Source organism: Ostrea edulis, chromosome 5 (genome assembly GCF_947568905.1).
Source record: "Ostrea edulis chromosome 5, xbOstEdul1.1, whole genome shotgun sequence".
Lineage (NCBI taxonomy): Eukaryota > Metazoa > Mollusca > Bivalvia > Ostreida > Ostreidae > Ostrea > Ostrea edulis.
Window position 1 is genome coordinate 12,834,656 of NC_079168.1, and position 20,265 is coordinate 12,854,920.

A 20,265-nucleotide genomic window follows, 5' to 3' on the forward strand; every position below is an offset into this window, starting at 1 on the left:
CAATATTTATTCGTAAATAAAATCGATAATATTTACAAACAATGTCTTATACATGAAATAGATTGAGAAACAAGCCAAAAGGCTTATATTAATCTCGCTCTAAGATTATTATTTTGATAGACTTCATAAGTCTTTCACCATTATTGTTTGGCTAAAATTTGAATATATCATACATAACTTTATTAACCATGTTAACAAATCTTATACTCAATGAAAGATATGCAGTGTCTGCTTTCACACACGCCGTCTCATCTTCTCCCAAAGGTATTCAGTTGCAGACCAGCGCTATCGGTGCCCGATTCTAAAAAAAATCCCATTCTTTCACAAACAATGTGTGAGTTCCATTGACAACATTAAGGATTTTATGTGCATGACAATGATTTATACAACAAATCAATTAACATACACTGCCAGTCAAACTATATTCCGTTGCGTATGAGGATGGTAGTGAAGAGGGCAATCCCCAGGATGGACCTGGTGCCAAGGAGTAGATCGCTACGCGAGCCGACTTAACGCTTAACAGAAAATAATCGCTGACTTTAGGTTCTCTATATAGCAATTTTTGACTCAAAGACTCAAGTGAGGTTTTCCGATTGAAATTTGTTCTGGGTCTGTTGTCGTTAACCTTTCATTTTCATCTTCTAAAGAATCACGTGACTAACTTTAGTCAAGTGTAGGACAAGTCATCCTTGAGAAAAGGGGATTCATGGGGTTTTTTTTCAAATGAAGGATCATTCCTCCTATATAGGGGGGGATTTTCATTTTTCATGTGTGCGTTCCATATGACAAGGCCTTGTTTTCGTACCAAAGGTTTTGACCATTTAACCCTGAACTATAATTTAGATCTACTTTTAGGAAAAGTTAACCAATGCAATATATCCTGAGCTGTTTAAGGTGGGGTTTTCATACATTGTATATAGATTCCCTTTCGTAAGACCTTACATTTCATACTATGACCTTTGACCTGACGGTTATGCCGTGTCCCGTTTGGGCTATGTTCGGACGACAATATGGAGTTAAAAATTTTCATATGAATAAACATTGGAAAAATTCTTTTAAAAATCACAACAGCAGGGGTTAGGTAACTCGGGTGAATGATGTAACCCATGGGAGGCATGTTTTATGGTCTGTACAGTTTGTTGGCAACCTTTTCAAATTTGTATTCGTGCAACCTGATATATTCATCACATGATGCATATTTTTACAGTACTAGAACCATCTAGTATATTTGTATGCATTTCAGAAAAAATGTAACAGGAATAAAGAGATCAAAATATCTTTCCACAGAAGCAATTACTGTTTTTGTACAACATGTGTAGATTTTTCAACAGAGCCAATTTCGTTCACAACAACACATCTGTAAACAGCAAAGGTATATGGGTCATCCAGTGTAAATTGTAGGGGTAAAGCCAAAAACCTTGGCTCTCTGGAATTCATCTGGATACTGCTCAATTCATAGACATAATTATCTTTGTCATAGTCGTTCCTTTTAGGTTTACTTTCGCTGGCTGAGTATCTCCCTATTTCTATTTGGTCTCGGTACCACGTGACGGTTGTTAAAGGATTAGCCAACACGTCACAAACCAGTTCCAGCCTGTCCGATATTTTACCGGTGATAGTAGATATGAACCGGAAACTGTCGCCATTGACTCTGATTTTTATTTGAACGTCTGGTAGAACTGGAAAAGAAGCAGATCATACAATACTTGGGTCATTCCACTGAATGCCAGCTTTTCATGAAACAATCTAGTACGAGTTAACGTTATTGAAGTCCAGCTGAAAACAAAGATGGCAGACAAGTTTAATACAAACAAATTTGATAAGCTATGTTGGGCGTTTTCTATGGTAGCAGGGGACAGTTTCAACTTTAAAAAAAAAAGGAAATCCCCCATATTTGAAGTGATATTACATGTGTAAAAATGTATACAATAATTTTAGGATGCATGTCAAATGTAGCTGAGCGCTTAATAAAAATGTTGATATACAACATGTAGGTGTCACCACGATTCCTAGCATATAGATGGGTGCAAATACGAAACTAAGACACGTGGTCAGTTGCTGAAGAAATTCCGGTGAAAACATACATGGTTCAGCAAAAGGTCTGTAGCTGAGAGGGAAGGTGGATGACCCCATAAGAAAGGTAGATTTTTGAGAAGGGCAGATAGGGTTCTTGATTGTGCACAGTGTCTAAATTCCCATGTTTGGTACTGTGATGGTGTGGGGGTGGTGCGGATTAGCCCAAATGAGAGAAAATCAAAGCAAAAAAGGGGAACCTGCTCAGAGCATGTTTTGTGGACCAGCACCAGTATTTATAGATTACATATAATTTAGGGTAATAATTTATTAACTACACCAATATAAAATACAAGTATTGACATAAAAGTGAAATATGATTTTTCATTAGTCTACATGTATCATAATCTGACTTTGATGTATACCCCCTATCCACATGTTTCAGAACCAAAGAAACTGTCCCCTGTCACCTGTGTTTTATCGATTAAGTATCAACTGATTCTGAAAATATTTCGACCCTGATTTACAGTTAAGCGCCAGAAAATATTCATAATTTGAAATATTTTATTAGCATTAATCGATGCAATTTGGTGAACGACGAACACGTGCGTACCTGTGATATTGCGCGGCATTGTATTATGGTACTTCAATTTTTGAACATAATGAGAAAATCAATAGATGATGAACGTGAAACAACTGAAACATGTTTAGCTATACACTAAAGAAGGTATTAAGAGCTTGTCTACGAGAAAACCATGCAAATATATAAAAATGAAGGAAATGGTGGTCATCAATATCATTTTTAATCATTTATATCATTGGAGTATATGGTTGGAATAATTATAATTTGAGGTCAATTTATTGATAGGTCGTTTCTATTTTTAGTAACAGCGCATTCTGTATTTACACGTGGATTAGTCTTTGAACACAAGAAAAATCCTTAAATATTAGGGTTTTATTTTTTCAAAAATGCAAATCAATTCTGAAGGCTTATGAAAAGAATGGATTTTTTATGATATTTCCATGTAAACCACTTATGGAGAAATCATGTTTGACATCATAAGTGTTCATATAGAGATTACATGGAGCCTGTAATTTGGCATTGTGCCAAACTTTTTTCATTTTGTGTTATATGGTCAATTTTGAAATAGGTGTTGCTGCAAAAGTAACGCTTAAATTTCTTTAAAAGTGTATAATACTTTGATATCAAATTTTTGTCTGTAAAATATAAAAAATTGTACTTTGGACTTTTGGCCGTTCATTTGCAATTAAAATTTAAAAACTGACAAAAATGAATATTTTTAAGCATTTAAAATTATCTTTTAAAAGATTAAAGATTTAAAATTTGTGATATTAGATGCATAAATTGTTTGGAAATTTAATTTTATTTATAGATTTAACATTTTCTAATAAATAAATCCCAGTAATCTACTATTTTATATGAAAAAGGGGGTCTTTTAATGAAATAGACCTGTTGCTGGAATTACCTCCCCTTTGATGCACTCTTCATACGTAGAAGGTACAAAATGAAAGCAATATTATGGAATGTTATGATTCCAACTTGAAATGGGATTTGAGAATTTGTACATCATGTTTATGTGATATCAGTGAAAGACATAACAGTATCTGTGAATGTAATCCAGAAATTTCTAAATATTGGCAGGGTTTAAAAAGTATCCGGTACTTCGTCCTGTTATACTGCAAACTAGCACCAGTGGTCAGACATTTTGTCATTGAAGAATTGAAAGCGTTCTTTCCTTGATAATTCATGCATTAACCGAGAATGCTTAGATGTTATATGGAGGAAATCAAAGAAAATATGCATCTATAGTCAGTCCAGATGGAGCATGTGAGGATCTAGTGCACCCCCCCCCCTCCCCGAATTTGCAAAATGTATTTACCATCATGATTGATGACAAAAATTTGTTATTAGTTTACAGATATACACTAAGTAATGAGGACAGGACAAAATAAGAAAAGGGTGAAATAAAAATGCATAAAGTGAACTCAAAGAATGTATACTGTAACAGTTTGCTCGGTATCTTTCTTCTTCAGTGCTCAATGTAACAATATGACATACTTGATGCTTAATCATAGGTTACGATTCAACATGCGAAAATTTACACCTTTCTCTATTTTACCAACAACAAATATATAGATATTGTAAACTGATGGTATTACGTATATGTATACATGTATGCTAATGTAGTTTCTTAAAGTCATTGATGTAGGTAGAGTTTGGATCATCACTATACTTTGTTCATCATGAGAAATTGATCGGGAAAAAATTTGGAAAAATCATTTATCTGACAGGGAAACCGAAGATTATTTCGATCAGGTCTCTTTAGCTAAATCAGCCTCCCCCCTCTACTTTTTTATGGCAATCAATCAACAATTGAAATGGAAGCTTGAACTGATGAATTAAATCCTTAAATATGACGTGTTAACTGTCCCGAGGAAAAGATAAAGATTTGGGGTATTATACTGTGGATATTTATTAAGTTCTGTCTTCACACAAGTTTTACCTTTGAACTTAAAGCACGTCAGCCTTTAAATTGGTCTAAATGTTACTATGGCAACAATTTTATTTGTTTTAGAATATCAATATTGTGACTCTCATAGAACCTTTCAAAAGTTACATTGCTGTCTGGCTTAGTATTTGCGATTGAGTTTGATTATTTCAGAATGTTTTCAATAACCAGTCAGATTTTAAAAAAATAGATTTATCCTTATTGTATCCATGGGAAAAGCAAATCTATGAAGAAATATGATCCAATTGCTTGTGGTATATTTAAGTCTCTGTAGGACCACAATGTAAATTAGTCATTTGTACTAATCGTGCTATCCTGTCTAAATAAAGAATTTATTATATATAGCATAATATAAATTGGCATGAAATTTGTTTTTAAAAATTGCATTTTAAAAGTACACAAATATCAATTTTGTTAAATTACAACTATTCATACGATGCATATTATTTTTTTAAAAACGTTATTTTTTCAAATTTTGCAATTTGTCACCATGGCAACCAGGACCCATAACAACAAAAAATGATTGATACGTACTTCTGGTCATCTGATGTGAAATCATAAAATTATATAAGACTTAATAAGATAACAAGGACCATGCATGGCAAACAGGTTTAGGTGGCTACCAGAATAAAAGCTCTACGAGCAGGAAAAAATGCCCAACTTGAAGTATTAATATATTTATTATAATCGAGAGTCCAAAGACAGATTTTTGATATATCGTAAATATACTTCTTCTCTATAAGATGAAAGTAATTTTGAATAAATCAAAGCGTTACTTTTTGATTACTAGTTGATTCAAAAGTTATCATTTTCTGCAATTTATCAAAATCTGGAATTGTGCCAAATTTGTGACCTTTGTGCACTTAAATGGAAGTAAAATTTTAGATTCCCACTAAACAATATGAATATGCATATCCAGTTGTTTTATAACTGTGTCAATTTTTAAAAATCCATTTTCAATAACCTGTTAGAATTTTTAAATAGAAAGGGTAAAATATACATAATTTTACCCTTTTGTCAGAACAAAAGTGCTATTTTTAGTAACATGGCTGCAAATCCCTATCCAATGACTACACCCCCGAAAAAAATATGCCAAAGTATTTGATATTGATGTACTTTATTACACTCAAAATATGTTGTTGATCCGACAACCTTGCTTCCATCAAATTTTGCATGGTTTTCTCGTAGACAAGCTCTTAAACTGATTTTGGTGAATATTGACACTCGTTGGATGTGGAATATTCTCTCACAAGTTCGCGAATTTTTAAACCCAACTTCCACCAATATTCACCAATATAAAGTCAGTTATAATATACGGTGTGTGTTACTCTCTCTTGTGTATTTTGAATATTACGTCAAAAAGACGTTGATGTTTCAACATATGTGGGATTGAGAGTGAAAAAACTTGAATGACGTGAGCTAAATTACACTTACGGATGAAAATTTCTATTTCTACACTGTTGTGACTGTTGTACTCACATTTAACGTTGAGAGTTAACACTGTTGTACTAACATTTAACGTTGAGAGTTGACACTGTTGTGGACTGTTGTACTCACATTTAACGTTGAGAGTTAACACTGTTGTGACTATTGTACTCACATTTAACGTTGAGAGTTAACACTGTTGTGGACTGTTGTACTAACATTTAACGTTGAGAGTTAACACTGTTGTGGACTGTTGTACTAACATTTAACGTTGAGAGTTAACACTGTTGTACTCACATTTAACGTTGAGAGTTAACACTGTTGTACTAACATTTAACGTTGAGAGTTAACACTGTTGTACTAACATTTAACGTTGAGAGTTAACACTGTTGTACTCACATTTAACGTTGAGAGTTAACACAGTTGTGGACTGTTGTACTCACATTTAACGTTGAGAGTTGACACTGTTGTGGACTGTTGTACTCGCATTTAACGTTGAGAGTTAACACTGTTGTGGACTGTTGTACTGACATTTAACGTTGAGAGTTAACACTGTTGTACTCACATTTAACGTTGAGAGTTAACACTGTTGTACTAACATTTAACGTTGAGAGTTAATACTGTTGTGGGCTGTTGTACTAACATTTAACATTGAGAGTTAACACTGTTGTGGGCTGTTGTACTGACATTTAACGTTGAGAGTTAACACTGTTGTACTCACATTTAACGATGAGAGTTGACACTGTTGTGACTAATGTACTCACATTTAACGTTGAGAGTTAACACTGTTGTGAACTGTTGTACTAACATTTAACGTTGAGAGTTATGTTCTGTTGTGGACTGTTGTACTAACATTTAACGTTGAGAGTTAACACTGTTGTGGGCTGTTGTACTAACATTTAACGTTGAGAGTTAACACTGTTGTGGACTGTTGTACTAACATTTAACGTTGAGAGTTAACACTGTTGTGGACTGTTGTACTCGCATTTAACGTTGAGAGTTAACACTGTTGTGGACTGTTGTACTCACATTTAACATTGAGAGTTAACACTGTTGTACTCACATTTAACGTTGAGAGTTAACACTGTTGTACTCACATTTAACGTTGAGAGTTAACACTGTTGTACTCACATTTAACGTTGAGAATTAACACTGTTGTGGACTGTTGTACTCACATTTAACGTTGAGAGTTAACACTGTTGTGACTATTGTACTCACATTTAACGTTGAGAGTTATGTTCTGTGTCACTATACTCCTCCCATCCTTGTAATTGTTGTAATCATTGGATGCTCGACATTGAAATTTAGTGGCACAATAGCGGGACACATTTTGGATTCCAAGCATGTTACCTTGAATTCCAATATCTAAATGTAATATATTGGATTATTAAAAATAACTTCAGATTCATTATTTAGGATTCAATTTCAGACCACCAAATCACTCCGGTGACCCAACACTATCAGTTTTCTTCTGTCGTAGTTTGACGTCCGTCGGTTATAAACCTTTGAACATTTTCATCTTCAGCCTGCAGGCTAAACCAATTTCAATGATTTTTGGTACATGCATCATCTATGGATGAAGTGGAACAAAAATAGTGAATTTCATGGACTGTCTCTCATGGGACTGGGGAGTGTGACCGAAAACCATCAAAATAATGTAATCTTCAAAAATCGCCTTTACCCCTGAACAGTAAGCACTTAAACTATTGGCATGATTACAATACGCAACAAGCCCTTTACTAAAACTGAAATGTGTGACCCCTGGGTTTAGGGTTCAGGACCTAAGGTGGGGCTAAGTTGGTCTTATATTGAAAATGCATTATATCTTTGAAAATTTTCTTCTTTATTCCTGGGCATCAAGCAGACATGATTATAATGAACCATAAACCCGCTTTGAAAACTGTAAGAATTCATTTGATGTCTTAGTACTAAAATAGAAAAGCCCCTTTCGCTGTGATGTCATAAAACTTACTCTTCAATAAAACAATCCTAGATTACAGGTATCAATTTGTACGATAGTTAAACCAATATATTTATCATCTTGTACAAGATAATAAAAATGGAGAAGTACATAGGTACACAATGATTTCTGAGAAACAAAACATAATGTGCATACTTATGTGACTATTAAGGCCCATTGGTCTCTTGGTGATTTTGATTGGGATAGGGGCAAGAAAGTGAGATGCTATCACCTTGTGTTCATCCGAATCTTTCTGTTTCAAAAATTTGTTTACATAGATATTTTCTGTTATCATTTCTAGAATGTTTTATATAAGCTATTGTCATTATTTATATATTTTCCTTGCCATTTAGCATTTCGTAAATTCTATGGTCGTTATAACGATCTAGTTCGTCAATACAACCTATCATTGGGTCAAATGCTGTCTGACGTGTTTCATACCGATTGGTAAGCCGTTCTTGGCACACTGATTTTGACTGCGGATAACTCCGTTTACCTGAACCGAATATAGGGCTCACGGCGGGTGTGACCGGTCGACAGGGGATGTTTACTCCTCCTAGGCACCTGATCCCACCTCTGGTGTGCCTAGGGGTCCGTGTTTGTCCAACTATCTATTTTGTATTGCTTGTAGGAGTTATGAGATTGATCACTGTTCGTTATCTTCACCTTTCATGTATAAGACTTTAATAATTCACAAAATATACATCTGTGTAAACATATCGGAAGCATTTTCTTATGCACGTATGAAAGTAATACCAGTACCGTGCGCGACGTCATAGTATTTGCAAATAAACGATAGGGATTTTTGTTGATATTATGTTACACATACATATATTTTAATTTCACTCTGTCCGTCCGTCCATAGTCGCATTTTCTCCGAAGATTTTCTCGGAGGTACGTGGTTCTCTATCGTGCCAAAACCTGTCGTGAGACCGGACTGCAGTTTTAAGGAAGCATACGAGGCACACGTGTACCCGCGACTTTCTCTTCTAAATACCGAAATTTTGGTGAAGAAGGAGTCAATTTTTTTTATATCTTATGCTTGACGCGACAGAGGTAGGGGGCGGGTCTTGAACCCACAACCTCCTGGTCACGAAAGGAACGTTATAACCACTGAACCGTTACGAACACTGCTGTTAGTGTTGTAGATGTGGATTTCTTGGGATGCTCCGATATTTTACATACATATGTATGTACATCATAATATTCTTAATACAAGAATGAAACTTTTATATAAATGTTGTTGCTTTTCAAAGAAATAAATATCATTTTTGAAAATACATGAGGAATGAACTGTGACGCTTCACGCCATCATACGGTACTTCATGAGGCGCGTTAGTTGTCGGAATTCCCAGCCGTTAAAATAGTCGTGCTATATTTATTAAAATTCATACGCACATTCTTCACATTCATGAAGAAATGGCTATCATTTCAATTGGTAAAGATATCGAGGGCATTAACATTAGAAATGGAAATATATAGAAATCACGGGTACCCCTGTAACAAAGTTTTGTATACTGGAGTATTGCATACATTTTGGAAGATAAACGTTGATTTATAAATATGTACGTCGTTATCTTGTACGATCCCCCGGTTTCTCACCCGTACAATGCTCTCCTGGAGTATCTAGTCGCACTTCTTGGTAAAGCCATCTGGAGCACCTTGTAAATTATGAACTTCTGGAAGCAATCCAAGCAGAAATGAAAGACCATATGATCTGGACAATTTTGAGTGCGCAACATCCCGTGCGGACCGATATTTGGCCGATGCAGTGTGAACACAACAATTTCAGAATTCTTTTTATTGATTGTATATAATTTTACATCTGCTAGTATGGAACGCCGTTTCCGCCTTATAGTGTAAATCAGCCTTATGTCGATACCTCTTTATGTTATGTGGTTACATCATTACGTTATGTGGTTACATCATTATGTTATGTGGTTACATCATTACGTTTTGTCGATATATCTTTATCTTATGTGGTTACATCATTATGTTATGTCGATATATCTTTATGTTATGTGGTTACATCATTATGTTATGTGGTTACATCATTACGTTATGTCGATACTTCTTTACGTTATGTGGTTGCATCATTATGTTATGTTGATGCTTCTTTATGATATGTGGTTACATCATTATGTTATGTGTAAACATCATTATGTTATGATAAACTTTCAAGTGATCGAGATTGATACAGATGCAAAATGGCGAGCTTAAATTCAAACGTTGTGTTTTCAGAATTATCACATTGTCTGGCCTGTGCCCTTTTTGAAATTTGTCGTCTTTTCGTTATTTCGAGGCGAAAAGACGACAAAATGAAAGCGATTGCATCATGTAAATAACATGAAAGAAACGCGAAGAAATTATTTGCAAATTGCATACTGATAGAATGAAATACACAAAGAGCATCGTATACATACAACACATTCAATGCTTGCAAAATACAGTACATACACATAAGTAATGCACATAGCATGCTTACCTAGAAAATGCATACGTGCAGACAGCTATTTACATGTATGTGTACTTTTAAAATGGTAGATGTTCATTCTGGTGATAAATCTACGAAACAAAATCATAAACTCCATTTTTATCTCGACAGTTGTGATTCCATTATACAGATTGCGACAAACTGAACCCACAGGGATCTGAAGTATGGACACTATTACCCCCCCCCCCTTTCTGATTTTTTTTGCGGTGATAATTTCTCCAAAATGTGTGGATTCCCCGTCTATGCCATCCCAATTTCGGTTTATGTAATCGTTTCACGCTTTTTGTAAGCTTTAGAGATTGGCGTTCTACCGGTATGATAAAATAACGGTAGAAACTTGCAAAAAGTGTGAAAAGATTACAAATGGGATAGACAGGGAGTCCACAGATTTCGGAGATATTATCGCTGCAAAGAAAAATCAGAAGTGTGTATGTTGGGGGGAGGGGGGGGTAGGTGAGTAGTAGTGTCCATACTTCAGGTGCCTGTGACTGAACCCGTGCCAATAAGGATGTCTCCAGTTGAATTGGGAAATATCAAAGTCGAATATTTTTCCCGGCCTTGTTCAATGCTTGACCGCTCAAGGTTTTTTGCAGTTTCTGATCATGTATGTGCATGTACACAGTGCATCTATTTGGATAAATTGCATTCACAATTCAATATTTATAGATAATTATATACAAGCAAGATTAATAATCGATAACATGCATTTTGGGGGTGATCACAATCCAAAATAAACATTTGATTACACAAAAATATATACATGTATATAAGAGGGAATGTAGTGCAGCTTTCAAACTTTGTTGTCTCTTCAAGATTGACAATTATTTACCATCACTTTGCATGTACATACGTGAGAGAGAGAGAGAGAGAGAGAGAGAGAGAAATTTCGATGTACAATGTTATTCGACAGGAGGAAAGAACGTTGATCACTAAGTGTTAGCTTACAAGCATTCATGAATTTTAACTATTTAAAAAAAATGTATTTACAATATAGTGGAAACTTACAAGAGTGACATCGGTGTTCATATTTGAATTCAATTAGAATTTTTTTTTTAAATTAATAGTTTGGGTTTGGACATATTGTAAAGTACTAAAAGTCTCTCAAGTTGCACGAAACTCCAAGTTTAATAATTCCTTCTTGATATTGTGATATACCGGCACGTAGCATTGTTTTTTAAAGCAGGGCAAGGGTCAGCCGGAGTTCACTTCGCACTTGCATTAAAATTGTTGACAAGCAATAAAGTACTTCTGTCCAAATCTCATTATCTTATAAATCGTAGGAAGAGGGGGAGGGGCAAAGATTAGTTCACTACACGCATTCTTCAATTCAGCACTTCCCGTGGGGATCCGGGTTAGAATAGGTGCTCAGTAGCCCTTGCTTGTCATAATGGGACAGTCCTTCGGATGACACCGCAAAATCCGAGGTCCCGTGTCACAGCAGGTGTGGCACGAAAAAGATCCCCCTGCTCATAGGCCGTAAGCGCCGAACATTGGCCTAAATTTTGCAGCCCTTCACCAACAATGGTGACGTCTCCATATTCAGTGAAATATTCTCGAGAGGTACGTTAAACAATATATGTAATTCATCAATCAATTCAGCACTTCAAACATCAATAGCCTTTCATTACTACTTTAAAAAATGGGGAGGAGGCAGCAAATCAATCGAACATTGCATGTAGAAAATATGGGATATGTGTGTTAAAATAACGAAAAAGTAAATTGTAAAAGGGGGATAGACCAGGCACCCTGCTCACCCCAACCCCCTGTTTTAACGTGCCTGGTATAACATTCACACACAAAAATTTCTTCAGTAGAATACAATTATCTGAGTACCATAATTTAATTCTAAAAGTTTCCTCCTTTGTATATGTAATTAATGATTATGCACAACAATCAGCAAATTTCATATTGAATTCCTATAAAGTCAGACTGAAAAAATAACGGGGAAACCTGTACATGTATTTTGTTGTCTTTCGGGGTTTTTTTAAGAGGCGAAAAGTCACTAATTATCGTTTTGTCGTCTTTTCACCTCGAAATAACGAAAACACGACAAATTCTAAAATGGTACAAATCAGTCACCATCCCTAACCCAGTTTCATAAATTAAAAGTAATCCTGGAAACACTCTGTTTGAATTTGTGAATTTTAGCGCGCTATTTTGCATCTGTATCAATCTCGATCACTTGAAAGTTTATCATAACATAATGATGTTTGCACATAACATAATGATGTAACCACATAACATAAAGAAGTATCGACATAACGTAATGATGTTACCACATAACGTATTGATGTAACCACATAACATAAAGAGGTATCGACATAACGTAATGATGTAACCACATAACATAAAGAAATGTTGACATAAAGTAATGATGTAACCACATAACGAAATGATGTTTTCACATAACATAATGATGTGACCTCAAAACATAAAGAGGTATCGACATAACGTAATGATGTAACCACATAACGTAATGATGTAACCACATAACATAAAGAAATGTTGACATAACGAAATGATGTAACCACATAACATAAAGCGGTATCGACATAACGTAATGATGTTACCACATAACGTAATGATGTAACCACATAACATAATGATATAACCACATAACATAAAGAAATATCGACATAACATAATGATGTAACCACATAACGTAATGGTGTAACCACATAACATAAAGATGTATCGACATAACGTAAGGTTGAATTACACTATAGGGCAGAAACGGCGTTCCATATGCTTGTATATAATTTTACATGCCATTCTCTCATGTTGAGACATCACCAGCTTTAGGGGAAGTGCCACTTTTGACCTATGCTTAGCGCTCAGTGCGGTGAATGTTCTTTATCGTACTAATTTCTACCGTTACAATGTGCATGAGACCCTTCTACCATTACACGGAACCTATGTTTCTAAGATCACATCCGAAAGACTCGTGACTTGTCATTTTTAATACCGGGCGCCTGGTGAAGGAACAATCTCTACCTGTGATAAAAAGGTGTGACGCGGCGCCGGAATCAGATTGCTGCGAGGCTTAAGGAGATGTAACACATCATTGAAATACAAATGGAAAAAAAAATAAGACAATTCATTCTGAATCTACAACACTGCAGAAACGAGACTTCAACAATGCAGAAACGAGACTTCAGCATTACAGAAATGAGACTTCAACACTGCAAAAGCGAGACTCTCGTCAGAAGCGAAGTCAACTCCAGGTTTCGATACAGGAGAGAATGGCAAACAGAACCACGGGCGATTGCTGTACGACAAAAACAGGCCTGAGAAGCCAGTTCAGATTGTTTTCAATTCTTTAGGGGACGGTACAAGATGTTGACGTATGTGCTCTTATCATGTTATTCATTCCCAGTTAAAATGTTTGCCTCATTGAATAAATACCTTTTAAAACTTCTTCTTGTTTACTTGTGATTTCTAATGCGTACCACGTGACTGTGGGTTCGGGAATACCGGTTGCATTGCACCACAAGCGAGTCGTTCCATGTTCCACAATGTTCACTTTCTCCCCGCTATATTCAGTTATGCTTGTTGCTTCTGTTGAATTAACATAATTATATAAACGAAACTTTGATCTTGCTTCCATAGCATATTCTTGTCTTATAAGGCTAAAAACTGTATATTTGCTTTATCAATCAAGAGAGAGAGCGAGAGTTTTAGTCAAGAATCGATATGTTCCGAAATTTGTAACATTACCTAAACTACTTACTTTTCTTACCTCCGTTTTTCTTGTTCAATGTTGAATAAAACTTAGAAACACGAAACCTAAATCAAGCGATCCTAATTCAACACATTAAACATTACTTACTTTTTAACTTCAGGAGATAGTCTTGAAGAACTGCGTTGTTCTCCCTGTTTTTACATTGGTATCGGCCCCTGTCAGACAATTTCAAATTTCTTATCTTTAAACTTCTGTCCATTGCAGTGTTTTTTCGAATTGAAAAACGCTTATCGTTTATGATGGTTTGATTTCCAAAGGCAATTATGGTTGCATCTTTTTTCCACAGGATCTAAATAGAAACACAACATCATATAGCAAACATTAAAACATGAATGAAAAAGGATAAATCAAATCAAAGTATTTAAGGATGTTTATAAACTTTGTGTTATTTCTCTCTCTCTATCTCTATTTCTCTCTCCTCTTGAAATCACAGGACCGAATTTACTTCACCGTTTTCATTTGATATCGTTAGGGATTTTTCAACATGTATTTTATTACAGTATAGTAGTTACCTCATAGTCTTTTGTTCTTTCACACCACATTGGACTTCTTAAATTCGATCCAGCTTCTTCTATTCTAAGTTCATAATCTATGAAACATATCAGTTTCAAATTAATAAACTCTTCAATATTGTAAAGTTATAAGACCGGCGAACATTAAGTCGTAAGAAATGAAATATACAGCAGTCGTGATGTTCATATTAAACAGCCAAAACATTGGACGTCACAATGTAATGCGCGGATGCTAACGCAGTGTGGATTGAAAAGATCTAAACTTATCGACACGCATGGGTGGGAACATTTTCAGCACGGACTCCCTTGAAAACATTGGATTGAAATTCCAATTTCTAAGTTGATTTTCAATCCACTTACTTTTACTCTTATTGTATTAATGAATTATGATGTTAAACATTTGGTAAAACGTATTGAAAACAAAAGTATGTGATCTATAAGAGATTAAAACTAACATAATAATCAGTTCAATTTTTATAATGCATCTAGCTGATCACAGAACAATTATCGTGTAATAGGCCCGCGAAAACTGCAGTTCCTGATTTCAATCAGCATGTAGCTTCCACTTCAGGCGCTAAAGATTTATGTAAGATCCGTATACTCAAAAAGCATATTTGTTGATATTTCAAGAAAACGGTGTATGTGTATAAGGAAGTCAATTTACGAAAAAAGCTGTGTCCATTTCTCATGCATATTTACGCACTGCATTGTGACGTCAAATGTTTTGGCTGTAACAGATGAACATCACGAATGCTGTATATTTCATTTCTTGCCACTTGAGGTTCGCCGGGTCTTAAATTTGAAATATTAAGTGGTACCCAATAAATATCTACAGCAGCAATCAGGTCATTTGATTTATTGTATTTCGTATTTATGTTACTATTTTATATGCTATTTATATTTTGTGTATATTCAACGTTACAGGAAATGGGGTTTGTATGTTAAAGTTACACGTTATGAAAGTATGTTAGAAGTTACACGATATACGATTGACACGTTTCATGTTATATAAAGATGTAACTTGCATGTTGAATGTTCCATGATGTGTGATTTATATCATTGAAGTTCCATTATACTATTCATTCAAAAACATATTTTATTATGCATATGATGATAGGAATAGGCGGTAGAACATATATAATCCTTCTCTTAAGGCATTCATACATTTATTTGTATGAGAAGTGTCTGTCTATGAATGCGTCAATCATCCTGAAACCCTATCGATACTATCGATGACAAAGCACAGATTCATACCGGGTAGTTTATTTAAGAAATAAAGTTCGCGTTTTCATGAATGTTGCTGGTTCACCTCCGAGGTGGAGAAATGTTGTTTTGAAATATAAAACAGGAGTCCATTTCTATGCTACCTATACGGCTACGAAGTAGGTCACTTCGTGACGTCATGGCAGTTTCCGGAAAAAGACTAGGCCTACAAGTTTTTGACAGAAAATGTGAGATTGTAAGGTATACCAGATTTATTTTGAAAAACATTTAAAGTATCTAGTTTGATGTTGACGGATTATATGTACGTAGAGTTCAAGAAAACTACACATACAGTGGGTGAACTTGTTTGTGCATTGCCATGCTTATTTACATGTGTATCGATCTCTTAGTGCAGACGATTGATTTATATTGAATGACAAATATTCTTCAGTTATTTATTTCAATTTGTTTTGTAACATTTACTGATAATTTTTTATGATCATAAAATTGAATTCTCAGTTATAGACTTTATTGTTGTATCAGCACAACACAACGTGCAAGTGAGATATGTATCAATTTTCTCTTAATCAGTTATTACGTATGAAGGTATACCGCCGAATAATGACCGCGGTATTCCTTTGACCTTTGCAATAACCATGGTAGAATATTCATTAATTGACTTACATAATGCTTCATGTTTTGAAACAGTCATATTTTTTTTCACTCAATGTCGGATTTGAGGACTGGTATGTGCAATTTTTGCTTTTTTTTTAAAAGACGAAGACATCAGACAGAAATACTAGAATAATACTACATACCTCTGGACAATTGAGAGAAACTCCTGTAAAAACTGAGAAGGAGAATCCATATCGAATATACGGTTATGTTTGCCATATATCCTAATCCATAAGAACGCGACTGGTAGTGCGGTGTAAGAATTGTAAACTGTGTTTGTATGTGATATCACGACTTTGGAATTTCACGCGTGGTCATGGTCTTGAGTATTGTGTATCCTGAATATAAGTGTTTGCATATTTGTGTTGGTTTCATACACATAGATGTATTGTCACGTATGTGTCTTGTTTTCTATTAAACAAATTCTTCCCCACTTGTCCAGAGTATTCTTTAATTAGATACTTATTATCAGAACATTTAGTATCCATAGACAAAACTTCAAATAAATAGATGGGTGGTTGGACGGACAGCATGACAGGCAGACAGACAGATAGATGGATGGATAGATAGATAGATAGATAGATACATACATACATACATATGTAGATAGTTAGATAGATAGATACATATGTAGATAGATAGATACATATGTAGATAGATAGATAGATAGATAGATAGATAGATAGATAGATAGATAGATAGATAGATAGATATGTAGATAGATAGATAGATAGATACATATGTAGATAGATAGATAGATACATACATACATACATATGTAGATAGATAGATACATATGTAGATAGATAGATAGATATGTAGATAGACAGATAAATATATAAGATAGATAGATAGGAAGGTTCTACCGACTTTCAAAATGCTGTATAACAAATTAAACAAATAGAAAACCCTAACTTAAAACTTTATTCGCCAAGTTGTTTGTTTGTATTACGTTCCTTAGAGAGTTTATCACTATTATTGAGACGTCACCAGCTGTGGGTGGCTATTTCTGTGTATTACGTTCCTTAGAAAGTTTATCGCTATTATTGAGACGTCACCAGCTGTGGGTGGCTATTTCTGTGTATTACGTTCCTTAGAGAGTTTATCACTATTATTGAGACGTCACCAGCTGTGGATGGCTATTTCTGTGTATTACGTTCCTTAGAGAGTTTATCACTATTATTGAGACGTCACCAGCTGTGGATGGCTATTTCTGTGTATTACGTTTCTTAGAGAGTTTATCACTATTATTGAGACGTCACCAGCTGTGGATGGCTATTTCTGTGTATTACGTTCCTTAGAGAGTTTATCACTATTATTGAGACGTCACCAGCTGTGGATGGCTATTTCTGTGTATTACGTTTCTTAGAGAGTTTATCACTATTATTGAGACGCCACCAGCTGTAGGTGAAGTGCCAAAAGTTTAGACCTATGCATATATTCATTATGCTTAAAGCTATAACAGTAAGGGTTGTTTTGTTTTTTTCGTGTCAATACCTGTCACGACACAGGTTATCGGTTTTAAAGGTCTAATCCGATATACCTGCGATTCAACCTACTGCTAGTTTTGTAACGCTAGATACGACTATTGTTAATAGCAATTAATGATTTGAACAATAAGATACGTATGTATATTTGATTTAATTTCTCAAAAAAGGTTTATTTTTTTTAAATGATAAAGTCATCGTACCGTGGCCCATATCTATGTAGCAATATTCCATTATCACCGGCATATGGTGTTTATATCTCTCAGGTGATTCGATACGCAAGAGCTTGTTCTGCGTATGATCAGTTTTCAAAACAAGACAGGCTACTGACAAACAAGTTGATGGTGCAGGCGTTTCAACATTCTCGTTTAAAGTCAGCATTTCGCAAATTGTATAGTCGTTATAACAATCTAGTTTGACAATACAACCTATCATTGGGTCCAATGCTGTCTGACGTGTTTCATACCGGTTGTTATGCCTTTCTTCACACACTGATTTTGACCACGGATAACTCAGTTTACCTGATCAAGATATAGGGCTCACGGTGGGTGTGACCGGTTGACAGGGGATGCTTACTCTTCCTGGGCACCTGATCCCACTTCTGGTATATCCAGAGGTCCATGGTTGCCCAACTCTCTATTTTCTATTGCTTAAGGAGTTATGAGATTGATCACTGTTCGTTATCATCACCTTTCATTCATACAATATATGATATCCAAAGATTCATCATTTTCTCCGACACCTTAAACTTACCCCCAAAATCGATTTCTTTTTAAAATAACGAACTCTAAACAACACCATTTTAAGGTTTTTTTTAAATTTCAAAATATTCATAAATAAACACCGCACGATTATCTATTCTAAATATTCAAATTATTCAAAATGTTAACGTTGTCTATTTCAACTTTCAATATAGTTAGGAAGCTAAGTGAATAACGCTGAATTTTACCGCAGATATCCATTGACTTCATTTACCTGATTATTATAGATCAACACAATTATATTTATATGTGTACTTTTAAAAAGTGGCGGATCCAGGGGGTTAAATTGCAATATGAATACTTTACTTTTGAAGAAAGAAAAAATAGAAAACCCAAACAGATAGAAACTCCAAATAAACAATGAAACATACTAGTAAAGATCACAGGAATTTATCACGTACAAAATCAGTATCTAGGTAGTATTAGTGGGTTAGTGTCTGACGAAGCGTAACGGCCAGAACTCAATGGTGAAGTTCGTTAATTGGAATTACACAATGACTGACCAGTGCTTTACGTTCAAGGGTAAAAATGGGCCACTTGTCAATTCTAGAAATTGAACTGTGCGAGGGAGAGGGGGATGTTCGCTCTCGGTCATCCACCACTAAAGTTAATAAACATCATATGATGAATTCCTTAACATGTATATATGTAAAGTATTCAAAATGTTAACATTAAATTTACTTGTATTTTAACTTCCAATAATGTTACAATGATAGATGAGTACCGCTGTTATAGGCATCACCAAAATTATCTAGCTAGTGGCGGATCCAGAGGGGTAAGAAGTAGGCATAAAATCGTGATAACAGTACTTTGCTTTTGGAATAATGATAAATAAACCCTGACAAGACAACCCTGATATATATATATAAATGTCCGTGATCATAGAAATGTATCACATAAAAAATCGATGACTAAGTGGAATAACAATTAATTGTCAATGATAACAGGTTTTCATTGCGAAGCAGACCTTAATTACAATAAACAAGTACACCCACAAGATGTTGTCGTGTCTGACGAACCGTAACGAGTAGGATTTAAAAGGGTAGTTTGTTAATTGGGAATACACAATGACTGACCAGTGTCCCCACTACATTTTTTTTAAATTTCCGAACTAAACATCGTGTGACTGTTTATACCATACAAATATGAAATATTCAAATTGTACATTGTAGAATACCAGGGACTAAGTAGAGTTACAATGGGAGTAGTTTTTTTAATTGGAAGTACACAATGACTGACCAATATTTTCCGTTTGAAAGTGCCATTTCTATCTGGTCAAAACGAGCCTTTTGTCAATTTTGGACCATAAATCCTGCAGGAAGAGGGATGGCTTCCGCTCCTCCGCCTCTAAAGTTGTTTTTCTAATTTCAAAATATTAAAAAATAATCCTCGTATGATTATGTATCCTAGATATTTAAAGTATTCGAAATGTTAACGTTGTTTATTTCAACTTTCAATATAG

At 34.8% G+C, this 20,265-nt stretch overlaps 1 protein-coding gene across 1 annotated transcript; it reads right to left on the reverse strand.

Annotated features, from left to right (window-relative positions):
- Positions 1 to 1,260: 1,260 nt before the first annotated feature.
- On the reverse strand, positions 1,261 to 16,909 carry LOC125652046 (hemicentin-2-like). The gene is made up of 6 exons (XM_048880949.2): positions 16,699 to 16,909; positions 14,678 to 14,754; positions 14,253 to 14,454; positions 13,829 to 13,981; positions 7,188 to 7,334; positions 1,261 to 1,679 (listed from the first exon to the last, which is right to left on the reverse strand). The coding sequence occupies exons 1-6, from the start codon at positions 16,772 to 16,774 to the stop codon at positions 1,294 to 1,296; spliced, it is 1,041 nt and encodes a 346-aa protein (XP_048736906.2). The 5' UTR covers positions 16,775 to 16,909; the 3' UTR covers positions 1,261 to 1,293.
- Between the last annotated feature and the right edge of the window lie 3,356 nt (positions 16,910 to 20,265).